Source organism: Amblyraja radiata, chromosome 17 (genome assembly GCF_010909765.2).
Source record: "Amblyraja radiata isolate CabotCenter1 chromosome 17, sAmbRad1.1.pri, whole genome shotgun sequence".
Taxonomy (NCBI): Eukaryota; Metazoa; Chordata; class Chondrichthyes; order Rajiformes; family Rajidae; genus Amblyraja; species Amblyraja radiata.
In genome coordinates this window covers 7,047,731-7,064,875 of record NC_045972.1, presented here as the reverse complement: position 1 = coordinate 7,064,875, position 17,145 = coordinate 7,047,731, and the positions used below count along the sequence as shown (strand labels likewise).

The following is a 17,145-nucleotide window of genomic DNA, read 5'->3' as shown; positions in this document are numbered from 1 at the left end:
GACAGGCCTTTTACTGTCAACTCAAACTGCAAATTAACCTTTTGTGAATTGTGCACCAGCACTCCCAAGTCCCTTTGCACCTCTGGTTTCTGAACCCTTTACCCATTGAGAAAGTAGTCCACATCTATATTCCTTCTAGCAAACTGCATGACCATACACTTTGCTACACTCTATTCCATGTTCTGCTTTTTTGCCCACACTCCCAACCTGCACAAATCCTTCTGCAGACTCCGTGTTTCCTCAACACTGCCTGCCCCTCCATCTATATTCGTATCATCGGCAAACTTGAACTCAGAGCCATCAATTCCATCGTGCAGATCATCAACATAAAATATGAAGAGTAGCGGACCCAACTCTGACCCCTGCGGAACACCACTGGTCATCGGCAGCCAACCAGGAAAGGCCCCTTTATTCCCACCCTTTGCCTTCCTCCAGTCATCCAATCTTCTACACATGCCATAGGCTATCTTGGTTAGCAGCTTCACGTGCGGCACCTTATCAAGGGCCTTCTGAAAACCCAAGTAAACAGCATCTACTGACTCTCTTTTGTCTATCCTGCTTGTCACCTCCTCAGAAAACTCCCACAGATTTGTCAGGCAAGATCTCCCCTTAACAAAACCATGCTGACTTCAGCCTACTTGATCATGTGCTTCCAAATACCTCAAAATCTCATCCTTAAAAATAGACTTTATAGAAACATAGAAAATAGGTGCAGGAGTAGACCATTCGGCCCTTCGAGCCTGCACCGCCATTCAATATGATCATGGCTGATCATCCAACTCGGTATCCTGTACCTGCCTTCTCTCCATACCCCCTGATACCTTTAGCCACAAGGGCCACATCTAACTCCCTCTTAAATATAGCCAATGAACTGGCCTCAACTATCTTCTGTGGCAGAGAATTCCAGAGATTCACCACTCTCTGTGTGAAAAATGTTTTTCTCATCTGGGTCCTAAAAGATTTCCCCCTTATCCTTAAACTGTGACCCCTTGTTCTGGACCCCTTATCAACCATAGAATTCAGATTACCTATAATTTCCTTTCTTTTGCCTTGCTCCCGTCTTGAAGAGTGGAGTTGCATGTATGGTATTCCAGTCCTCTGGAACTATTCCTGACTCTAGTGATCTAGTGGTTCTTGAAAGATCACTACTAATGACCCCACAATTTCAACAGCTATCTCTTTGAGAACCCTGGGGTGTAGTTCATCAAGTCCAGGTGACTTATTCACCTTCATCCCATTCGACTACCCAAGCACCTTCTCCTCAGTAATAGTAACTCCACTCACTTCTGCCCCCTGACTGGCTTGAATTTCTGGCATAATTGCTGGTGTCTTCCACTGCGAAGACTGATGTAAAAAACATATTCCATGCATCCACCATCTTTGTGTTCCCCATTACTATCTCTCCAGTGTCAATTTCCAGCAGTCTAATGGACACTCTTGCCTCTCTTTTGCTCTTTATACATCCGAAAAAAACCTTTGGTGACCTTTTTTTTTATAGTAGTGGCTAGCCTACCTTCATATTTCATCTTATCTCCTCCTATTGCTTCTTTTGTTGCCTTCAATTTTGTGTTTAAAAGCTTCCCAATCCTCTAGCTTCCCCCTAATCTTTGCCATGTTATATGCCTTCTCTTTTGCTTTTATGCCACATTGGACTTTCCTTGTCAGTCACATTGGCCTAAATCTCCCCTTGGAATGTTTCTTCTTCTTTGGGATGAAACGATACTGCGTCTTCCAAATTACGCCCAGAAATTCCTGCCACTGTCGTCATTCCTGCTAAGGTCTATCGTCATTCCTGCTTCCTCATATCTCTGTAGTTATCTTTACTTAACAGTAATACCGATGCCTCAGATTTCAGCTTCTCCCTCTCAAACTGCAGATTGAATTCTATCCTATTATGAGCACTGCCTCCTAGGAATATCTAATCAAGTCTGGTTCATTACACAACAACAAATCCAGAATTGCCTTTTCCCTAGTGGGCTCCACTATAAGCTGCTCTAAGAAGCCATCTTGTAAACATTCTACAAATTCCTTCTCTTGGGATCCAGTACCAATCTGATTTTCCAAGTGGACTTGCATATTAAAATTCCCCATGACCACTGTTCTATTTTCTTTCTTCCATAACTTTTCTATCTCCTGCTGTAATTTGCACCTATTTGTGCTGCTATTCGGAGGCCTGGATGGAACACTCATCAGGGTCTTTTTACCCTTGCAGTTTCTTAACTCTAACCTCAAGGATTCTACATCTTCTGTTCCTACGTCGTTTCTTGCCCTGGATTGGATTTCATTCCTTCCCAACAGAGCCACCCCACCTCCTCTGCCCACCTGCCTGTCTTTTTTATAGGATGTATATCCATGTATATTCAGCTCCCAGCTCTTACCCTCTTTCAGACATGTCTCCCTGATGCCCACAACGTCGTACCTGCCAATATCTACCTGTGCTATGAACTGATGCACCTTGTTTAATATGCTACATGCATTTAGATATAACACCTTCAGCTCAGTATTCACCACCCCTCAAAATGGTTCCCATGTTGCCTGACATTAGACTCCTTTCCTTTTCTAAACTTCCTGTCCTATTTCTCATTCTGGCGACTTTGGTAACCTTCCCTGTGCTCTCCTTCCCATTAACTAATCCGTACCTTTCCCCGGCGCTCCTTGCCGAAGCATCTCGAGCCAAAGCCTCAGTTCTGCACTTGGGCCACAACAGGACTTCACCCCCCCAACATGGCCACACTCAACAGGCCGCTCCTATCGTTACACCTTCCTTTCCTTGATTGCTCAATCTGTCTCTTCCTTAGCCAATCCGAAACCTGCTCCTTTAAATTTCCTTCCGGTTCAATTTAAAAAACGGTTCTTTTGTGGTATTTCCTGCCTCTTTTTAAATGTTGATTATTCGTCACCTCTCAAAATGGACGCACAAACTCGGCTCAATTTTTAAGGTAGAAAAAGATCTCATTTCACCTCACAAACTCCTTTGGTTTCAGTACAATATTTACGGTGGCCCAGCGGTAGAGTTGCTGCCTTACAGCGAATGCAGCGCCAGAGACTCCTGACTACGGGTGCTGTCTGTGCGGAGTTTGTACGTTCTCCCCGTGATCTGTGTAGATTTCCTCCGAGATCTTTGGTTTCCTCCCACACTCCAAAGACATACAGGTTTGCAGGTTAATTGGCTTGGTAAATGTAAATATTGTCCCTAGTGGGTGCAGGATAGTGTTAATGTGCGGGGTTCGCTGGTCGGCGCGGACCCGTTGGGCCAAAGGGCCTGTTTCCACGCTGTATATCTAAACTAAACTAAACTAAACAATGGGGATTAACTATCTTAGTTTAGTTTCTTTTAGTTTGGAGATACAGCGTGGAAACAGGCCCTATGGTCCACCAAGTTCGTGTCGACCAGCGATCCCCGCACACTAACACCATCCTACACACACTGGGGGCAAATCACAATGTTGCCAAGCCAATCAACCTACAAACCTGTACGTCTTTGGAGTGTGGGAGAAAATCAGAGCCCAGGGAAAACCCACGCAGGACACGGGGAAAATGTGCAAACTCCGTACAGACAGCACCTGTAGTGAGGATCGAACCGGGGTCTCTGGCGCTGTAAAGCGGCAACTCTACTGCTGCGCCACCGTGCCACCCTACCTCTTGGACCAAGGGGAAAAGTAAGATGCTGCCTAGGGAAGTCATTATTCAAGCTGCGTGAGGAAGAGGCAGTCTATGCCTGGGTTACTTGGTCACTGGGATATGGAAGTGGGCCTTCCTTTGTTTAAACCATTACAGTGGAGATGGGCAGAGGCTGGGACCTCCAGAGGATCTCACTGGGGGATCTCCACTCTCTACGGCAGTCAGAGTTGTGAATAGTTTCAAACTTTATGCACTGTTAAGAGCAATGGGAGCACAAAGCGTTTATGTCTTGGAGACTTGTGCAAGGCAAATAAATCTGTAGTGTGTACTGCCATCAAATCACCCGTGCCAAATCGCCAGAATGATAGAATTTATGGGTCCAAGAACATGAATGCAACATAAATGGTTACAGAACTTGCAAAGTTTCCCAAGGATTTTGGATAATAATCTCTATTTCAAAGACAATGTGAAACAATAAATGAACAGACATTTTCACTCAATTCATTATATTTCACTCAGTGATTATATTTGAAACTACTAATTCCTCCAATTGGATCCAAAGTGTGCTGTTATCTGCCAACATTTCAGTCTTTTTTTGCTCATTCACAATAATCAAAGATGAATTTAAAAACCGTGAGTCTCTTGGAGTATATACCACTGTGGGACTGGCACATCACATCACAGCCAGAATTAATCGACTAATACTGGCAGTGGTAAAGGAATTTGAGCTTGTGTTGGGTGAATGCACGCAATTACTATACAAGGACTGTGTTGGCCTGGTTTTCTCTTCAACAGTTTTATTCTCCACTATGTACCAGCAGCAGGTTTTGACCCCCTTGAAGCAGAAGGCCGGGCGGGCACTGTCAGTGCACCAGGAAGGCATCAGCTGAAGTGCCAAGAAAGCCATATTGAAGGATTTTCGCTGAATTATAATCCAGTTCCTGTCACAACACATTTCCAATCACACGGCAGCATCACATTAGAACCCCTAGTGTTTCCCTAAGATCACATTTCCTGTTTGTGTGTAACAGTGGGAGTACAGAGTCTGGAGCAAATCATCCACTCTCCATAAAATCACCATGGGATCAGGTGCTGATTCACCGTGATGAGGTTACAGTGGCTTGCAAAAGTATTCATACCCCTTGAACTTTTCCACATTTTGTCACGTTACAACCACAAACGTAAATGTATTTTATTGGGATTTTATGTGATAGACCAACACAAAGTGGCGCATAATTGTGAAGTGGAAGGAAAATTATACATGGTTTTCAAATTTTTTTACAAATAAAAAACTGAAAAGTGTGGCGTGCAAAAGTATTCAGCCCCCTTTACTCTGATACCCCTAAATAAAATCCAGTGCAACCAATTGCCTTCAGAAGTCACCAAATTAGTAAATAGAGTCCATTTGTGTGTAATCTAATCTCAGTATAAATACAGCTGTTCTGTGAAGGCCTCAGAGGTTTGTTAGAGAACATTAGTGAACAAACAGCATCATGAAGCCCAAGGAACACATCAGACAGGTCAGGGATAAAATTGTGGAGAAGTTTAAAGCAGGGTTAGGTTATAAAAAAATATCCCAAGCTTTGAACATCTCACGGAGCACTGTTCAATCCATCATCCGAAAATGGAAAGAGTATGGCACAACTGCAAACCTACCAAGACATGGCCGTCCACCTAAACTGACAGGCCGGGCAAGGAGAGCATTGATCAGAGAAGCAGCCAAGAGGCCCATGGTAACTCTGGAGGAGCTGCAGAGATCCACAGCTCAGGTGGGCGAATCTGTCCACAGGACAACTATTAGTCGTGCATTCCACAAATCGGGCCTTTATGAAGAGTGGCAAGAAGAAAGCCATTGTTGAAAAAAACCATATGAAGTCCCGTTTGCAGTTTGCCACAAGCCATGTGGGGGACACAGCAAACATGTGGAGGAAGGTGCTCTGGTCAGATGAGACCAAAATTGAAGTTTTTGGCCTAAATGCAAAACGCTATGTGTGGCGGAAAACTAACACTGCACATCACCCTGAACACACCATCCCCACTGTGAAACATGGTGGTGGCAGCATCATGCTGTGGGGATGCTTTTCTTCAGCAGGGACAGGGAAGCTGGTCAGAGTTGATGGGAAGATGGATGGAGCCAAATACAGGGCAATCTTGGAAGAAAACCTGTTAGAGTCTGCAAAAGACTTGAGACTGGGACAGAGGTTCACCTTCCAGCAGGACAACGACTCTAAACATACAGCCAGAGCTACAATGGAATGGTTTAGATCAAAGCATATTCATGTGTTAGAATGGCCCAGTCAATGTCCAGACCTAAATCCAATTGAGAATCTCTGGCAAGACTTGAAAATTGCTGTTCACAGACGCTCTCCATCCAATCTGACTGAGCTTGAGCTATTTTGCAAAGAAGAATGTGCAAAAATTTCAGTCCCTAGATGTGCAAAGCTGGTAGAGACATACCCCAAAAGACTTGCAGCTGTAATTGCAGCGAAAGGTGGTTCTACAAAGTATTGACTCAGGGGGACTGAATACTTTTGCATGCCACACTTTTCAGTTTTTTATTTGTAAAAAAATTTGAAAACCATGTATCATTTTCCTTCCACTTCACAATTATGCGCCACTTTGTGTTGGTCTATCACATAAAATCCCAATAAAATACATTTACGTTTGTGGTTGTAACGTGACAAAATGTGGAACAGTTCAAGGGGTATGAATCATTTTGCAAGCCACTGTAGCTCCTCTCAAGTATTGCTACTTCCTCCAAATGCTGACAAAGTATGACCCATGCTTACAGTCCAAATTCTACTGTGGAGGCCAAGTCTATGGATATTTTTAAGGCAGGGATAGATAGATGCTTGATTAGTGCGGGCATCAGGGGTTATAGGGAGAAGGCAGGAAGGAGAATGGGGTTAAGTGGGAGAGATAGATCAGGCATGATTGAATGTCGGAGTGGACAATGGGCTGAATGGTCTAATTCTGTTCATCACTTATGAACTTATGAGTCCTCTTCCCTTTGACATGTCACCTGGCAGATATAAATCAGTAGCGGTAGTTTACCGACAGCAGGTCAAAGACTGTGAAGATTTCTACCAGCGCCCACAGGTTGGTTGATGCAAAACTCCAGTCACTGCCCATCTGCCTGGTGGATGACATGTCACGTAGAAAAAAAAGGAAATCTTCGGGGATTTAATACCTTAAATTACAAATTACAGAGATCAGCCACGATTGAATGGCGGAGTAGACTCGATGGGCCGAATGGCCTAACTCAACTCCTTTAATTTAGGAACTTAATCAGAAAATGTTAATCAGAAAAGTGCTTTTATCAATTATGTGCAATCTGTTGATAATTCTCAAAGCTCTCTCAATCGTAGACTATAATTTCTGTGGATGTATGTATCAGTTTGCTCTTCATGTCCTAGATTTCTGCTGCATTGTATGTGCAATGGTGCTTTTAATTCTGACATATCTTATGCGCTGTTATTTAGAAGATTGTGCATCAGTATGAGCTTCCAGAGAAAAGTAGAATTCGGAGCCTGGTGCTGCTAATTATGAATTACCACCTTCTATTTTAGGTAGCCATTGACTTCACAGCTTCAAATGGAGACCCACGAAACAGCTGTTCCTTGCATTACATCAATCCCTATCAGCCCAACGAGTATCTGAAAGCACTTATCTCTGTTGGTGAGATCTGTCAAGACTACGACAGGTACTGTTAACCATCCTCACAGTCTAGTACCCGTTAGTTGTAATGTTACGCTTTTGTCTGTTGAGTTCTCGGATGATAAATGCATTTCAAATTGAATTTGCTGTAAGGCATCAAACCTTACATTGCTGCTTGGTTCCAATTCAGTTTCAGTGTACTTTGTTACGTGTACCGAGGTATAGTGAAAAGCATTTGTCGCGTGCTAAACAGCCAGCAGAAAGACTATACATGATTATAATCGAGCCATTAACTCTGCAGCTTCTTATAAAACTCCAAAGGAACTTTGTATGTTTCAATGAGCTTGTGTCTCATTGTTCTGAACTCCCAGAAATTGTCATTATTGCGATCTACTCCAAATAATAACAGCCAGCAGAAAGACTATACATGATTATAATCGAGCCATGATTACAATTAAAATGTTTATTTTTGTGTCAATTTTGCATTGCTGTCAATAGAAATCCTCGGACACTTGAAAGGATAGGAAAATAAACCTTCAGTGGAAGAAGAGAATTTACCAAACCCCAACTATTTTTAACAGAGGAATTATAGACGTCTCCTGGGTATCATTTGCATTCATATCAGGCAAATAATAATTCTGAAGAAATTTGACTAATTTTTTTTTGTTGCTTTTACACAATCAAGAATTGTAGTTGGCACTCCTTGGTCTATGTCCTGTGAAATAAGGCTGTGCAAAAACCAAAGATAGACACAAAATGCTGGTGTAACTTAGTGGGTCATTTTCTCTGGAGAAAATGGATAGGTGATATTTCCGGTCGGGACCCTCCTTCTGACTAATGCTTAATATTAATAATATTAATAATAATAATAATAATAATAATAATAATAATAATAATAATAATAATATTATTATTATTTGCTAAAAACAGTCCATGAATGCTTTAAGGTTTAAGCAAATTACTTCTGGGATTGTTAAATACCCTTTCTTTTAACTGTAAAAAAAAAAGCTTGTGGCATGTCAGGATCACAGTTTCCCTCATTAATGCATGACCATACAGACCCTGCATGCTCAGTCCAGCATCCACATAAAATGCTGGAGTAATGGGCCTGTCCCACTTAGGTGACTTTTTAGGTGACTGCAGGAGACTATGCAGTCGCCACATGGTTGCCACATATTCGCGGGTGGTTGCCGGGGAGTCACCTTCATGGTCGTGAGGAGTTCCTGCATTCTGGGAACTAGTCGCGGCCTCATTATGTTCGCCGCAAATTTTTCAACATGTTGGAAAAATTAGCGGCGACCAGAATGAAGCCGCCATGGAGAGTAGCGAGAATTCTCGTGCCGTAGGTGGGTCGCCCAGAGGTCCTAGTGGGTTGCCAGGAGGTCGAAGGTTCTCGTAGGTTGTAGCTGACCGGTGAATTTCATTGGCTCATTGGGGAAAAAACGTAAGCAGTAGTTTTCAGAACCAAGGATAAGCTTCACAGCCATGTATCTCTGGCTTCTCAAACGTTGTCTCCACTCCTTCTCCCCCCCTCTCCCCCCTCTTTTAAAGGACTTACGTGACCCTTCTCTTACACCGTGCTTTCACCGTCTTAATTACAGCGCCAACCTTCCTGTTCATCGCGGTGTGTGTCTGTGTCACATTGGCTTTGCACCGTGTGAATTTCACTCAGACAGCGCTCCCCCCGCTTGCCCTGTCCCCGCCTGCATAACGGGCTGGTGAAGGAAGCGATGTGTGTGTGTGTGTGTGCGTTCCACTCTGACAGTCACCGGCAGTTGCCTGAAAAATCACCTAAGTGGGACAGGCCCATTAGTCTATGTCCTGTGAAATAAGGCTGTGCAAAAACCAAAGATGGACACGAAATGCTGGTAACTTAGTGGGTCAGGCAGAATCCCTGGAGAAAATGGATAGGTGATATTTCCGGTTGGCACCCTACTTCAGACTAATGCTTATTATTATTATTATTATTATTATTATTATTATTATTACTATTATTATTATTTGCTAAAAACAGTTCATGAATGCTTATGCTGCTTGCAGAGGGTTTGTTGCTTGTTTCCTTAGTCAAATTCACTTATTTTAAATGGAGTGACATCAATTAATATATACAATGCTCCTTTGAGCAAATGACCTGGAATTGCTAAATACCGTTCCTTTTAACTGTAAAAAAAAAAAAGCTTGTGGCATCTGTTCGGATCCCAATTTCCCTCATTAATGCATGACCACACAGATCCTGCATGCTCAGTCTAGCATCCACTTAAGATATAAAATGCTGGAGTAACTCAGTGGATCAGACAACATCTCTGGAGAAAAGGAATAGGTGACACTTCGGGTTGAAACCTGAACCTTTTCACACCTCTAGTTATTCTCTCCCCTGACTCTGAAGAAAGATCTCAACCCGAAGCCTTACCTCTTCCTCCTCTCCAGAGATGCTGCCTGACCCACTGAGTTACTCCAGCTTTTTGTACTTTTCTTTGGTGTAAACCAGCATCTGCAGTTCCTTCCAACACCTCCACTTTAGATAATTTGTAATTCATTGGAATTGATAAGAACACAAGTTAATTGCAACTACTCTGAAGATTTTACGAAAACCTTACCAAGATTTGATTAAGACTGCTTCACAGATATTTGAAGGCTTTGATCAAGTGATGATAGAATCAACACCCTGTGTCTGTGAATGGAGTCATAGTGTGAAGTATATCAATCATCATTCACAGGTTGCGTACACAATTGGACAGATGTAAGCAACATAGTAGAGGGGGAATGTGTGGCTATGACGTTGAAAGGGGCTGGGATATTTAAACATATCCCATATTAGACGATAACAATCATGAATAAACCAGTTTTAAAAGGCATTAAACCTACTGCCTTAACTTTATGATGAGCCAATAGTATTAAAACATCAAAGAGTCACAAAAATTGTGGATTCAGGGCTCACATGATCTAAGGACACTTGTTCTTCATAATTTCTTGGGGCCAATAATGACGCTTCCATTTTAGTTCCGTGGGTTCTGGGATGGTTGATGAAGCCAATCTTCCATCTACAGACTTTGCAATAGAGCAGCGGGATATGCTCGAAGGGGGTGGAGGTTGGCCAGTTTGGAGTCCTGAGGAAGGGTCTCGGGGTCTTCAGTTCCATCTAGGATGCTCTTTCCTCAAGTACCAGGAAAATCTGGTCGTAAATGCAGTGAGAAGACGTTGCTTGCATGCTAGCCAGTCATTTCTCACTATGCATGAGTACAATCAAACCATACACAAGTCCAATTGGTAGTTTAGTTTGGTTTAGAAATACAGCGTAGTCCATGCCGATCAGCAATCCCCACACACTTACAGTATCCTACATACATTAGGTACAATTTACAATTTTAACAAGCTAATTAAACTGCAAACCTGGATGTCTTTGGAGTGTGGGAAGAAACCGGACCACAGAGGTCAGAGGGAGAACGTACAAACTCTGTAAAGACAGCACCCGTAGTCAGGATCTCAGGCGCTGTGCTGCCGTGATGGTGCAAAGAGAAAAATACCAGAATGCAAAATATAATATTACAGTTTTATAGTGTTACAGCTGCTTAGAAAGTGCAGATTAAAAAAAGTACAAGGGCAACAGTGAAGTAGGTTGGGAGATCAGGGCCATTGAGAATACCAGTGAGGTTGAGAATATGCATTGAGAATACCATTGAGATTGAGAATACCATTGAGAATACCATTGAGATTGAGAATACCATTGAGAATACCATTGAGATTGAGAATACCATTGAGAATACCATTGAGATTGAGAATACCATTGAGAATACCATTGAGAATACCATTGAGAATTCCATTGAGATTGAAAATACCATTGAGAATACCATTGAGAATTCCATTGAGATTGAGAATACCATTGAGAATACCATTGAGAATTCCATTGAGATCGAGAATACCATTGAGTTGGCTGCTAACCTGGCCGGAAGCTGTTCCTGAAACTCATACTACCTGCTAGTTGACCCAAGAGAGGATACTAACATTTGTTTGCTTATCCTGCCAGTTGATTCGGTGGGTCTTGTGGAGACAGCATTTGTTGTATCTCTCCAGTAATGAGTGGTGTTTGCTGGAAGTGTTCTGTGTTACTACTGGGAAGACAATGGGATTTGCTATAGGAAGGAATTGCAGATGCTGGTATAAACCGAAGATAGACACAAAATGCTGGAGTAACTCAGCGGGACAGGCAGTATCTCTGGATAGAAGGAATGGATGATGTTTCAGTTTTTGTGTTGGATAAAGATCTTGCTTTTCAAACATCATTTTCCTCAGATAGCCAAAGGCTGTGATATGGAAAGTGGTCCATGTTTTCCAATTCACATTTTGGATCTTTATTGTCAGAACACTGTAATACTATATTCTGCATTCTGGTAGTGCTGTACAATGAGGTGACATGGTAAGCTGCTAGAGGATGCTGTTTACACATATTTAGTGCAAAGCAAGAATGATCATCTTACTGTATCAACATACGGTCTGCTGGAGATCTCAGCCAAGTCGAGCAGCTGAGATGGACAGTTGGTGTTTTGGGTCTTTTGGCTGAGGGGTCCCGACCTAAAACGTAGACTGTCCATATATCCCACCACAAATGCTGCTCGACCCACTGAGTATCTCCAGCAGATTGTGTGTGCTCCAGATTTAAGCATCTGCAGTCTCTTGTATTTCCATCAGCCCACTGAAGCTCGATGCCGCTGTTCTGGAGTGGAGGTGGTGTAGGTTGTAAAAGTTTCCCATTCATCCTTTAGGTTAGCTTCATTCTAGTGTGAAGCTTGTAGAACATGAGCAAGGTTGCAGTCTTCCTCTTCTTCTTGCGAATGAAACATAAACCAAAGGAATGGTTAGATCTCAAGCTGGGTGTTGAGCATGCCAGGTTGTTGTCTCTGCGTCAATGTCTGCCAGGCCCTGAGCTCCATTTGGTGGGTGGTGAGCGGGCACTCAGAGACTACACGGTTGGCTGTCTGTTGTTCTGCTCCGCTTTCACAAGCGGAGCCCCCATCTCCACATGCTGGCATTGAAACGCCCAACTCCAGTATGAAGTCTGCTGAGCTTCACCCATGCTCCTCTGGGGAGGTCAGACCCTGGACAGCTTTTATCTGGTGAAGAGATGTAGCTGTGTAATGGAAATTAGATTGCCTTCCACTCCTGTGACCACTCCTGTGACCACAGGTTTCAGTGAGAAAGATTGAGAGAAGTGTTTTGGGTGTTGGCGTAGACTTGCACTACCACACAGACTTCCACTGACAGTGTGTCCGTTGTGATCCCAATGGAGAAAACACGTCTTCGTGTTCCATCACGTGGCTGAGACAAATTTCTTGAAACAGCCATATTTAAGGATGTCCCATAGAATCAAAGTGTTTTTGTGAGGTCAGGAAAGACAGTACAGTCGTTGTTGTTCCCTACATTACTCTTAGACACAATCTACTCAGAAAGACAACTCTATGTTGCATCCAGATGGTAGAATATAGAGCACTGAAAAATATAGCACAGTAGCAGACCTGACAGCCTGCCTTATGTCTTAGCCGAAATATGATGCCAAGATAAACTAATCTCATCTGCCTGCATGTGATCCACATCCCTCCATTCCCTGCTTATCCATCTGCCTATCTAAAAGCCGCTATCCTAACTATTTGCAACACCGCCCCTGACACCACACTTCGGACACCCAAGCCACACCCATGTCTTTGACATTTCCACCTCAGCGGAGGGTTCTGACTGTCTAGCCTATCTTGGCCTCTCATCATTTTATATACTCATTATAGAAGTCTCCCCTCAACTTCCAGCATTCCAGAGAAAACAATCCTAGTTTGTCTACCTTCCCTTGCAGGTAATATTTCCTAATTCAGGCAGCATTCTGGTAAACCTCTTCTGCACCCTCTCCAAAGCCCCCACACCCTTCCTGTAATGGGGCAACCAGATCTGCATGCAATGCAACCCGATCAAAGTCTCACAGAGCTGCATCATGACTTCCTGACTCTTATACTTAATGTGTAGGAAGCAACTGCAGATGCTGGTTTAAACCGAAGATAGACACAAAAAGCTGGTGTAACTCAGCGGGACGGGCAGCATCACTAGAGAGAAGGAATGGGTGATATTTCAGGTTGAGACTGATTCCTCGCCCATTCCTTCTCATACTTGATGTCCCGATCAATGAATCTGAGCTTACCAGTCACGGCATATAATCCTCCAACATTTTCGCCACCTCCAACGGGATCCCACTACTGCCACATCTTCCCATTGACACTCCTTTCTGCTTTCCGCAGAGACCGTTCCCTGGTCAACTCGTCCCTTCCCACCCAAACCACTCCCTCCCCATGTACTTTCCCCTGCAACCGTATTAGATACAACACCTGTCCCTTTACCGCCCCCCTCGACTCCATCCAAGGACCCCAGCAGTCTTTCCAGGTGAGGCAGAGGCTCACTTGCACCTCCTCCAACCTCATCCACTGTATTCACTGTTCCGGCTGTCAACTCCTGTACATTGGCGAGACCAAGCGCAGGCTCGGCGAGACCAAGCGCAGACTTGGCGATCGTTTCGCTGAACACCTCTGCTCAGTCCGCCTTAACCTACCTGATCTCCTGGTTGCTCAGCGTTTTAACTCCCCCTCCCATTCCCAATCTGACCTTTCTGGCCTGGGCCTTCTCCACATCAGAGTGAGGCCCAGCGCAAATTGGAGGAACAGCACCTCATATTTCTCTTGGGCAGCTTACACCCCAGCGGTATGAACATTGACTTCTCTAACTTCAAACATCCCTAGTTTTCCCTCTCTCTCCACCCCCTTCCCCTTCCCAGTTCTCCCACCAGTCTCACTGTCTCCGCCTGCATCTCTGTCTCGCCCTCTCCCCTGACATCAGTCAGAAGAAGGGCATCGACCTGAAATGTCACCCAGTCCTTCTCTCCGGAGATGCTGCCTGTCCCGCTGAGTTACTCCAGTATTTTGTGGCTACCATCGATTTAAACCAGCCTCTGCAGTTCTTTCCTACACCTTCTTATCCATTCCATCTGTTTGTATTCCAAGTTATGGACTTGGATTCCAAGATCCCGTCGCTCAACAATGTTGTTAAGGGTCTTGTCATTAACCAAATTCCTTCTCCTTACATTTGACCTCCCTAAGTACAACAGATTAAATTCCATAACTCCCAAGTAGGTAAACATTTGGAAATAAATGTCTTGGAAATGGGTCTTATGATCACTTGGGAAGCCAGGGAATGGTGAGAGAGAATCAGCATGGTTTTGTGCATAGGAAACTGCCTCACAAATCCAATTAAATTATCTGAGGTGATTACTAATAACATTGATGACATGGCTTTTGATAAGTTACAGTATAGTCGGATGGTGCAGAAAGTTAGAACACATGCGATCCAAGATGTCATGGATTGGTGATAGGAAGCAGGGGTACTGGTGGAGGGTTGTTTTTCTGGCAAAGTCTGTAGCCACTGGTGTACCACTGGGATTGGTGCAGGGAACTGTGCTGTTTGTCACACGTCTTGGATGAGAATGCCTGTCGTCTGACGACACAAAGATTGGTGGTTGCCTAGGAATATATAGATCAGCTGGCAAGTATCAGTAAGGCTGGCTATCCTCATTATCACCATCATCATAATTGCTTTATTAGCCAAGTATGTTTTGCAACATACGAGGAATTTGATTTGTCGTACAGTCATACCAATAAAAAGCAACAAAACACACAAAATACATTTTAGCATAAACATCCACCACAGTGACTCCTCCACATTCCTCACTGTGATAGAAGGCGAAATAAAGTTCAATCTCTACCCTTCTTTGTTCTCCCGCGGTCGGAGGCCTCGAGCCCTCTGTTCACGGGACAATCTTGACTCCCGTAGCCGGCGGCGTTTGGGCCCTCAGTGTCGGGGCGATCAAGCACCTGCATCGGGAGGGGATGGGGAATCTCAGCTCCCCCGCGCCGGGCGATCTACCCCAGGTCGGCGCTGGTCGAAACCTTCTGCGACTGGAGCTTCCCGACATCAGCCTCTATCCAAGCTCCTTAATGGTGAAATCCGCAGGCCTTGGTTGTAGCATCGATCCCAGGCAAGGGATCGCAGGCTCTGATGGTAGGTCCACAGTCCCGCGGTGGGGCTCAAAGTCAGTCTAGAACAAGGCTGCCAGCTCCATAATGTTAGGCCGCAGAGTGACCGGAGATACGATCTGGGGGTGGAGTTGGATTAATTGGAGGTGGTCTCAAGGGGAGGATGCTCTTCAAATTGTGGAGCATCTTGGACAATACAGCTCACCCCCTCCGTGACACACTGGTCAACCTGAGGAGCACCTTCAGCAACAAACTGGTTCCACCAAGATGCAGCACAGAACATCACAGGAGATCCTTTTTTCCCTGTTGCTATCAAACTGTACAACTCCTCCCCCTTCTGTCATGGGGTAGACTGACTCCAACCCCCCTCCCCCTCCCCCTCCACAATCTTCAGAAGTGTCAGAGGTTACAGGGAGAAGGCAGGAGAATGGGTTTGGGAGGGAGAGATAGATCAGCAATGATTGAATGGCAGAGTAGACTTGATGGGCCAAATGACCTAATTCTGCTCCTATCACTTATGATCTTATGATCTTTGCACATCCCCAAACCAGGACTTTCCACTTATCACTTTAATTTCATGTTTCATTTATCTTGTGTTTAATGACTGATGGTGGACCAATTTACTTCCTGGGATAGGTCGTATCATATCGTAAATTGGGCAGAGCGGTGGAGGTGGAATTTAATCCAGATAATTTTGACGTACATCTAATATTGGCTGGATAGAGACTATAAAGGGGAGGGACCTGAGAGCCACTGATGTACAGAGAGACCTTTGTGTACCAGTTCCCAGTTCCCTGAAAATGGTGATACAAGTTGATTGGGTAATGAAGAAAATGTTTAGCAGGGGGTGTTAAGTATATGTGTTGGGACTTCATGTTGCAGCTGTTAAGACACTACTTGGGCCAGACTTGAAATATTGTCTTCAGTTTAGGTCACCGCACTACAGAAAGGATGTCAGAGCACTGGAGTGCAGAAATGATTAACCACAATGTTACTTGAAATGGGGAGCACGAGTTAAAAGGAGATTGGGTTTACAGAGATTTATAAAATTACTAGACTTGGTGGGACCCATTGGGTCCCATGTTCACACGGGAGGGTTGGTCCCCCAATGCAATATTTCACCTCTCCACCAATTCCAATATTGGTGGCCGGGGGGGGCTTTCTGGAGTGCTAGAATGGGTGTAGTGGGCCAAAGGGACTGATTTCCAGAGGGCTAGTATGGGCATTGTGGGCCGAATGAATGATTGGGCTGTCAGCTCAGTCACTCATGGCTGGTGGGCTGGCAGTTCACTCACAGCTATTCCTTGAAATTGCATTTCAAGCAGAGTGTAGGCCACCAAATTCAATTTCATAGCTTTGTGTTCAAGAAGGAACTGCAGATGCTGGAAGATCGAAGGTACACAAAAATGCTGGAGAAACTCAGCTGGTTCAGCAGCATCTATGGAGCGAAGGAAATAGGCGACGTTTCAGGCCAAAACCCTTCTTCAGACTGATGGGGGGTGGGGGGGAGAAGGAAGGAAAAAGGGAGGAGGAGGAGGAGCCCGAGGGCGGGGGGATTGGAGGAGACAGCTCGAGGGTTAAGGAAGGGGAGGAGACAGCAAGGGCTAGCAAAATTGGGAGAAGTCAATGTTCATGCCAACCGGACGCAAGCAACCCAGGCAGAATATGAGGTGCTGTTCCTCCAATTTCCGGTGTTGCTCACTCTGGCAATGGAGGAGACCCAGGACAGAGAGGTCGGACTGGAAATGGGAGGGGGAGTTGAAGTGCTGAACCACCGGGAGTTCAGGTAGGTTATTGCGGACTGAGC

At 44.5% G+C, this 17,145-nt stretch overlaps 1 protein-coding gene across 1 annotated transcript in view; it reads left to right on the top strand.

The window, feature by feature from the left end:
• cpne7 (copine 7) overlaps window positions 1–17,145 on the top strand; it is a 181,615-nt gene that overhangs the window by 121,100 nt on the left and 43,370 nt on the right. Inside the window, exon 11 of the mRNA XM_033035666.1 lies at window positions 7,191–7,324. Within this exon, the coding sequence (XP_032891557.1) occupies window positions 7,191–7,324 (134 nt within the window). The remainder of the gene's footprint in view (window positions 1–7,190; window positions 7,325–17,145) is intronic.